This window comes from Tenrec ecaudatus, chromosome 6 (assembly GCF_050624435.1).
Source record: "Tenrec ecaudatus isolate mTenEca1 chromosome 6, mTenEca1.hap1, whole genome shotgun sequence".
In the NCBI taxonomy this organism is placed as follows: Eukaryota; Metazoa; Chordata; class Mammalia; order Afrosoricida; family Tenrecidae; genus Tenrec; species Tenrec ecaudatus.
The window spans coordinates 74496501-74505236 of NC_134535.1; the positions used below are offsets into that span (position 1 = coordinate 74496501).

Genomic DNA, 8736 nt, shown 5'->3' on the forward strand with positions numbered 1-8736 from the left:
ATGCGGAGCTCCCTGCTGTTTGCAGCCATCCTGGCCCTCAGCCTGCTCCAGAGCAACTCGGCTGTCTGTGAGGAGGCACAGGTGCCCGACAGGGCCATCGGCAAGGTGAGGCACCCCCAGCTGTCCCCAGTCTGGCAGACAATGGGGAGATCTGCCTGGGCACCTGGGGAAAACTGATGGAAGGAAGCAGGGGCTGTTGATCTAAGGGGATTCTGCCGACCTTTGGAATTCCGTTGTCTCCTGGATTGTCTTGTGACCTCACTGTCTCTGGGGCTGGTCCCTAACTGTGTTCTGCGTGTGTCTTTGTGTGTGGCCCGATGGCGCAGTGGTTAAAGCACTCAGCTGCTGCGGAGAGATCAGTGGTTTGAACTCACCAGCCGGTATCTGTCTAGATGACTCTGTCCCGCAGGGTCGCTCGGAATGTGGACCCTGTCAAGCTGATGGCAATGGGATGGGAAAGGTGCCCTGCAAATAGGCTGCTTGTTTCATGGCTGAAGGCTTCCTTGGGGCTGGGGCAGCTGCCAGGCATGAACGAGGGTGGTCCAAGCTTCTCTACAGCCCAGCCCAGCTCTGTCCCCCGGCAAGCTGGCACAGCTCTGGGTGGCAGGAAATATGGCCGGGCTTTCTTTCCCAAATGCTTCTTAGCAGGCGATTCTTCCTTTCAGCACTTATGCCTTATTTTATTTTCAAACTGCAGAGAAATCTCCGTAGCCTCTGCTCAGCTGCCCCATCCACCTCCGGTGCTCCGAGCATCCCAGCCTCTTCCCTCCTCTCCCCTGCCCACCTCTAGCCTCACTGCCTTAGGGAAGAGGTGGTGGGGGAACAAGTTGAGCACTGATTTCCAAAGTTCTTCTCAGGAAAGTGTAGGGATATGGAAGAGCAGGGCGGGTGTCTCTGCAAGGTTTGGAAATGATAGTCATTACATCGGTGCAAAGGCTTTTACGATGACTGCCGGTGAGACTTATTATAAATTCCGTGTGTGGAGTCCAACTGCCTCTCTAGCTGAGATCTGTTTAGCATCTCATTACAGGAGGTGGGCAGAGGATTTGAACATTTTTGGGAAAGAAACTGTCTGAGAAACCCTGTGCTGGGCAGAGAGGGCCATCCAGCTGAGGAAGCATGCTAGGGCACAAGAGGCGGACAGCCTGGCAGCTGGGAGCACATTAACCCCCCCTCCCCCAAACACACACAGTTGGAAAAGCACACCCCAGACTAAAAACCAATCTCACTGTCACTGAGTCGACGCTGACTCATGGTGACCCTGAAGGACAGAGCAGGACTGCCCCAGCAGGTGCCTCTTTCTGGGAGTGGAGAAAGCCTTATCTTTCTCCTGAGGACGGGCTGGCATTTCGAACTGCTGACCTGGTGGACAGCGGCCCGATGTGTCACCAGGGCTCTGACCAGAAACCACACCGGTAATGATGCCAAGTAGGAGCTGGGCGCTGTAAGCAGAGCGACTGAGTGCCAGGCTGGGCCGCTAGAGCACCTGGGTTCTTGTGACACATCCTTGCTGCCAGGCCTGGGGCGAGAAGATGGCTCTCCAGGGAGCAGGACTGCGCTGTGGGTCCTTCTTCGCCCGGGTCTTTGAGGATGAAGGGAACTGGGCCCGGAGGCAGGCGACGATTTGCCCCAGCGTCCCTCCCCCTGAGCGGTGTGGCTCGGGGTGCATCCTGTGGGACAGAGACCCAAAGCCTCCTGGGCCTGGAGTGAGGGGCAGCACGGTGATTGAAGGCGCGGCTTTCCAAAGGTGATCACTCGGATCGCCTCTGTGCACCATGTGCCCACCATCCTGCTGTGCTCAAAGTTGGCTAAAAGAACACCCCAAGCCAAAAAAACCCAAACACAAGGACATTAAGAGCTCGTGCTTGGCAGCAACTCCGGGAGCCGGGGTTCAGCTGCAGGGGTAGGAGGAGAGGAGGCCAATTTGAGTGCACCCCCTACCCGATATGTCAGATCCAGGGAAAAAGTGGGAGTCAGGGTGGGGGTGGGGAGACAGGGACCTGGAGTTAGAGAGCCATGCAAGGACGAGAATGTGAGGGATAGTAGGGGAGCAGGGAGAGAACCCCCTGGCTGCCCACCCTCAGTCACGGACCAGGGAGTGTGCACTCAATCTGTTATCAAACAGCCAGGGTGCCACCCCCCTGTGGGTTTGCCAAATTGTAACTGCAGAGCTGCTGGTGGTTTTGAACTTCCGACCATGCAGACCGCAGCCCAATGCGCAACCACTACCACCAGGGATCCTCGGTGGGCCTTTCGGGGTGGGTGAGGGTGGGGGTAGGGTAGCCACATCCTTCAACGGGTCCTCAGCACTTGAGATGGACAAGAGCTCCTGAAGACTGTCCCCTCGGTGCAGGGGTAACGGACCCTCCTGGTTTGGGCCAGGACTGGCCTGGCCTTGCAATCACATGGAGCTCCTCAGAACTGGGCAAATGGGTAGCTAGGCAGCCTTCTGGGGAGCACCCTGCAGCCCTCCTCCCTCAGCTCTGATGGAGCTGAACCCATAGCAAGAGTCTAGCCTGAGTCAGGGCTAGGGAGCCACACCTGCTACTCCCTGTATCAGGTCTGACACCCTCCCGCCTGCCCCCAACATCCCAACCCCGGCCTCCGTTCCTGGTCACAGACATTAGGGTCTGGGCCAGAGATGGGTAGAACGCGGGGGCCTCTGTCCCCACCCACCAGTGCCGCGCAAACCTGAGTGAGCACATGAATCATCGGAACATCTTATTACAAACGCAGATTCTCTTTCAATAGGCCTGCGGAGAGGCTGCAATGAGGCATCGCTAACAGGCTCCTCACAATGCTGCTGCCCACAGACCACACTCTGCGTGGCTTCCCCTGGAAGCCAGAGGGAACTCTGAAATCAGGAGGATGCTGGGTCCAGTCTCGGGGAGCTCAGGCCCACACGGTTTCTTGTTCTTAGCCCTCTTTACTTCTCTCCCCCAGAAGGACCCGAATCTCCACCACCTGCCCCCGTCCTTACTCCAGAAACTTGTAGACAGCCAGACGGTCTCGCTGGAAGGGCTGCTTAAAATACTGAGCAGCACCAGTGTGGGTGAGCAGCAGGCTCCAGGGGAGAGGGCCATGGGGCCAGGGTGTGGAGGGTGGAATCAGGGTGGGGAGCAGGTGGCGGGGAATTGGGGATGGTTTAGTGACTCGTGGAGGACTGTGATTTGGACCCTTCTAATCCCCATTTTCCAGATTCAAATCCCCCAATGTATATGCTTGTTCTTCGTTTCTAGGTCCTAAGAAATTGTCCCTTTTCCAGAAGCGTGAGTAGCCCCTTCGCCCTCCCTCTCTCTGCTGACCACTTGCCCGGAGCTCCCTTTGAGGGCTCAGGGCTCAGTGCCCATCTCCACAGCCAGCTGTGCCCACTCAGCCAGACCTCCTCTCCCTGAACTGAGGGGCCCTAGGCACTAGGGGGAAGTAGGTAGCAGGGGCCATGCCTGGGGACCCTCCTTCTTGGGAACTAAGGGGTCTCAGCGGACACATGTTCAGTTTCGGCCAAGATTTCAAGACAGGCACCCGCTGGGGCAAGGGGGGTTCTTGAAACTTGGAAGGCCGGGTGGGGGTGGGGTATGGGGGGGTGTTGGGAGGGTCTTGGAAATATGCTTGCCAAAAGTTTCCACACAGTTGTGTGTGTGTGCGTCATTGTTAGCAATGGGACCTTTCTCTGCAGGCGACATGCACGACTTCTTTGTGGGCCTCATGGGCAAGCGGGACAGCCAGCCAGGTAGGTGTGTGGAGAGGTGGAGAGAAAGAGAGAGAGAGAGAGAGAGAGAGAGAGAGAGAGAGAGAGAGAGAGAGAGAGAGAGAGAGAGAGAGAGAGAGAGAGAGAGAAAGAGGTGGTGGGGGATCCTGGGGCAGAGCTCACAGGGGCCAGATGCCCCATATTTATCCCCAGAGGGACAGAGTGTGTTTTTTACCTATAGTGAGGGTCCCTGGGCCTCTTCTGCCCAGTCCTCTCAGAGCCACCATCCAGCCCTCCCTGATGGCCTGGCTCTGCTGCACTTGGGGCAGGGGCTGGAGCGTGCCTTCTTCCGGACTCCATCTTCTCCTGGTACCCACCAGAGCCAAGCCCCTCGCGGTTACAAGTCAGAGTGAAGGTCGCATTCTGAAAAATCCCTCCTAACCACTGTTTGCTTCATCCCAGACACTGCTTTTGATGCAAACCGAGAGGGCGCCCCCAGCTTTGGGAACCCCAAGTATCCCCGCAAGGCAGAGTGAGGTAAGCAAGGGTGGGGGGTGACTGTGTCTGTGGGGTGGGGGAGGCTACCCGAGCACACACACGCTTCTCTTTCATCTCTTTCCCTGTGTCGTGAGCAGGAGTGGGGGGGGGGAGAGGGGGGCATGGGCAGGTGGGACAGGCTTCCTCCGGGGATTTTCTGATGGGCACTGTGAGTTCTTCAGCTCTCTGCTGATCTGTGCAGAAGCTGGAGAGCTCGTCTGATCATTACAGGTACCAAATCTGATGCACAAGGGAATCGTTTGCCCACTCAAAGCGTCCAGGCTCCAGGGCTGCCTGGCCCAACGCCTCTGTGTAGTCCCACCAGGAATGATTAGAAAGAAATAGAAGGAGCTCGGACATCTAGTGGGGTCTCGCTGGGAACCCCATCTGAGTTGCTCCGTGGTGTGTTAAGAGCATGCCTTGATCTTGAATCCTGGATCTGGCGCTCACTAGCTGTGTGTCCTTGCTCAAGTTGCACACCCTCTCTGTGCCTTTCCTCCATCTCTTCCCCTGAAGAATGGAGGGTGCTTGAGGAGCCTTGCAGGGTTGTGGTTGGAAGATTGGGGGTAGGCAAAGTGCTTTCTCATAATTGTTCTGGTCTGGGAGGTGGCGGGGAAGGGGTGGGAGTGGGGCTGCCTCATGTTTCTCCCACTGGCTCTGGTCTGACTGCCTACAGCCATTTGGACTGGACCCTGGGGGTGAGTGGGCCGCCGGATCTCTCACTTGATCCGCTGCTGTGAGAATCCCTGGGGAAGCATCTAGTCAAAACATGGAAGCTTCCGCCTCGACACCATCTGCCCACACACAGCAATAGCAACTCCACTGGCAGCTCTCTTTCCACGGCCTTCTAAAGAAAGGAAATGCGGGGAGCGGAAAGGCGAGGGTCTGGGAGGCCACAATTATCGCAGCGAGAGCCCTGCTCCTTCCCGGGGTCCCTGCCACCCACCCTCACTGGTCTCTGGGCGGACAGTCTGAGGCTCAAGGGCTGGCTCTGGATGATACTGCCAGAGATGACTCCTGGGGAGCAGAGGCTGGTCTAGCCTCCCATTCAGTGCTGGGTGAGAGGCCACAAAGAACCGTAATAATCGTAACTCGCTGATTACACGGTACTCACCCGTATCATTTTGCTCTCATTAGATGGTTATTTCAGTTCTGCCGAAGGCCAGATAATTATACGGGCAGCTACCTCTGGATGACATACTCTCCCCCAGCGTTATGCACCGGCCGTAAAGATAATTACAGTGCAATTTTGCCACAGTATTTTATACAAATGGTAGAAACAAGCGCATTGTAGAAACCCGCTTTTAATGCTTGTTGGTGAATCCAGCTCTTTCAGAGGCATCAGACCCCATCATTGCAGCCTTTATCATTTCATCACCATCACCGTCATCCGCAGCAACGGCACCTTTGACAATCTGTTAGGTACCAGGCAGGGTACGAATCGGGTTTCCGGGGTTGGCACTCCCAGGAGATTAGACGAGATGGACCAACACAGATCATTGTGTTTCTGTGGGGACAAGCTGTCATCTCGTTTCATTCATGTGAAGCTGCTGAGAAAGTAGAGACAGGCTTCTGAGAAGAGGCGGGACTGGCGGAGACTGGGAGAGCTCCGGGCCTGGCACCCTGGACAGGGCTGTGTGTCCCTGCCTCCCGAGGGTGCTGGCATGCTCTGCGCTTTGCCGCTCTCTCTGCACGCCCAACTTCCACCCCCAGGGGGTTTATCACGACTGGTCTGGCAAGCACCTGTCACCATAGCGTTCTGTCCTGGATTTCAAGAGGGCCTCTAAGCTATGAGCCAGAGCCTTGTCCACAGGGGGTGGGAAGGAGAACTGAATGGGTTAGTGTTCGAAGCCCCCAGCAAGTGTGTGCAGGAGGAGACCCGGAGATCAGCTTCCACAGAGCGCGCAGCCTCGGGAAAGTTAGGGTCCTTCTGCTCCACCCACATGGCCCTGAAGCCACCTAGCTGCGTTAGCAATGGCAAGAGTCCCCGGGATGTGGATGGAGACTTCCCTTCTCCCTGCTCCTTCACAGAGGCCCCGCCTCCTCAGGGAGGGCTGGGCCATAACCCGTGGCTTTGTTTTCAGGTCCCCAGCATGCTGCTTCTGGACCCCTGGGCTGCATCCCGAGGACCCCCTGCCCCTACTCCCCATCACTGGACCACCCTCACGCCTTGGCCCCTTGCTCCCATCCCTTCGACCTCACCCTGTCTCGGAGACGCTGCGCTGCGAGGAGCCCACCTCCCAACAGACCCAGGCTGTGTCCACATGGTGTGTCCGACGTCGTCGTGATGCCGTGCCCCTCGGTTCTGCAATAATAAAGGCATTTTGCATAGGGCCTACACTGACGGTCTGCTCCTGGGGTTTCTTTCCCCCGACTCTTGTAGCTACGTCGCATAGGCATACGCTGTATGAGGAAGCTTCACATGGGGAGCTCAGGGGGAAAATCCATGTTCCATGAACGCTCTGAAGCTCCTTGTGTGTGCGTGGGTATACTTGTATGTGCGTGTATGTATATGTGTGTATGTATATACAGACCTAGAGATGAAATCTGCATCGCTTTCTGAAGCTCCTTAGGGAGTGTGCATATATTGAGCTTCAAAAAGTTCCTGGAATACAGAATAAAAAGATCATGGGATTTCCTCACAAGTCGTTCGGAAGCCCTCTCCAATGCAGATATTCGTATTGCAATGAAAGTGTCTTTCTTTTCGGCACTGGGCTGTTCCCTGAAAGGCTAGTGATGTAAACCCACCCAGAGGTGCCTTGGAAGAAAGCTGGGCCTCTGAAGGCCCTGGGGAGTCCAGTCGCCTCTGACACACAGGTGGTCAGGAGTGGGAGGCACCGTGGTGGCCTCTGGTGTTCCACCTTCGTTCCGCACACACACTGCGTGCTCCAGCGGGGCCATCCCGGATTTCCCTGTCTTTGGGCACTCAAAGGAGGAGTGAATGGACTCAGGCACAGGTGTGCTAGTGCGCAAAGGCATTCACGGACCAGTGTCCGACAAGAGCAAAACAATCCCAGATATTCTCACTGATGTTTCCAGGATGGGGCCCTGTAAGACACCGACCCGTCCCACATTTGACCCTCCTTAGAATGAGGGCCCTGTGCAGTAAGCATGAGAAGGCTGGTGGTTCAAGCCCACCCACACTCTGGTGCAGGAGAACACGGAGGCTGTCTGCTCTTATACAGATCTACCACTTCAAAAGTCCTATGCAGGGTCACTCCGATTTGGAATCAACTGGACAGCAGAGGGTTTGGGCTTAGGGGCTTTCGACAGAATGGGAGGTGGGGTCCAAAGACCCAGCCAGAGAGGATGTGCATCCTTTCATCTGTCCCCAGTGTAGAGCATGGGTCCTTTGACAGGCTGGGGGAGGCGATGGGGGCTCCCACAGAGCAAGGTGGCAGACAAGCAAACAGGACTTGATCCAATTGGGGTGGGGGTGGGGGAGACAGAGAAGTGAGACAGAGGGGCTCTGGCGAAAAGGAAGGCACTAACCAGTTCCCCTGGCTATTACAGAAGGAAAAACACTCCTTCCACACTCTGATGAAGGAGCTGTTACCCGTCTCGGCAGCACTGGTCTAGACATCGCAGTATGCATAAGGCATTTCAATGTGGCTCCGTGGGAGTGGATGCCTTTGATTAATCTGACTTGCCGACTATGCAAGCTCACTGATCCCAAAGGGGGTTCAATCTCCTAAAGTAAATTTCTGGGGAAGCTTCACGCTCCCTATCTTGGCCTGGGGTGGTACGGGGGCGAAGTGAATGCTTGGTCATGTCCCTGAGTCATCCAAGACAAAGTCTACCCTTAGCTCTGCCACCACAGGGAAAGGACAAGGCCATGGAGGCAGAGGTCACTTCCCGCAGTTCCCTTACCGGGGTGGGGATGAGGGGGTGGGGTGGGGAGTTGGGGGAGGGGGAGTTCTCTGTTCTGAGCACTCAGTTGGATGCTGTCCCAGCTGGGGGTGGCGGGGACAGAAGGAGGAGCTCACCTCAGCATCTCCAGCCTCCATTTTATTTTGAGAGGTCAAAGACTGCTCCTCAGCCTGCCTTCCTCCCAAGTCGTCTCGCTGACATTTCAAAATGACTTCTCCACAGGGTTTTAAAGCAGGAAGCATTTCAGAGGCCCGGGCATTCCATGAAAAGCTTTCAGAGTTGGGTCGGCTCTGCCCAGTCCAGGGCCCAGACGTGGTGGGTGTTGTGAGCAGAGCCCAGAGGCCCGCAGACTTGGTCAGGTAGGAGCATCAGTACAGAAAGGTTGCTCTCTGGTGGGACTGAGTAAAACTGCAGTCCTGGGATGACAGGGCACAATGCGGAGCTTCAGATTCCTTTAGAGCTTTAGATTCCTATTTCCCGTGCTTGGGGAAAGTATGAAGGGATTTTGGTCACCCCTTTCCTAGGGTACATTGGTTGATGGCCCAGGGAGACCTGGTCCAAAGACGTTGACTGGATTCTGGCCCTCACTTCTCTGTTGTGCATCCTCTGCACTGCGTGGCGGGGTACTTGAATTAAAAGGC

The 8736-nt window shown here is 56.2% G+C and overlaps 1 protein-coding gene and 1 long non-coding RNA gene across 2 annotated transcripts; one reads left to right on the forward strand and one right to left on the reverse strand.

The window, feature by feature from the left end:
• Positions 1–4224, forward strand: TAC3 (tachykinin precursor 3). Its single transcript, XM_075553238.1, has 5 exons — positions 1–105; positions 2947–3052; positions 3240–3269; positions 3677–3730; positions 4151–4224. Exons 1-5 carry the CDS (start codon positions 1–3, stop codon positions 4222–4224), a joined length of 369 nt encoding a protein of 122 aa, XP_075409353.1.
• A 1290-nt stretch (positions 4225–5514) lies between these two features.
• LOC142450867 (uncharacterized) lies at positions 5515–8481 on the reverse strand. Its single transcript, XR_012784968.1, has 3 exons — positions 8212–8481; positions 6428–6530; positions 5515–5775 (listed from the first exon to the last, which is right to left on the reverse strand). It is a non-coding gene; the product is annotated as an uncharacterized LOC142450867 (long non-coding RNA).
• Positions 8482–8736: the final 255 nt, after the last annotated feature.

Coding starts and splice junctions, on each gene's coding strand:
- TAC3 (XM_075553238.1), top strand. CDS start 1: ATGCGGAGCTCCCTGCTGTTTGCAGCCATCCTGGCCCTCAGCCTGCTC. Junction 3,053..3,239: donor ACTGAGCAGCACCAGTGTGG/GTGAGCAGCAGG, acceptor CTTCGTTTCTAG/GTCCTAAGAAATTGTCCCTT. Junction 3,270..3,676: donor ATTGTCCCTTTTCCAGAAGC/GTGAGTAGCCCC, acceptor CTTTCTCTGCAG/GCGACATGCACGACTTCTTT.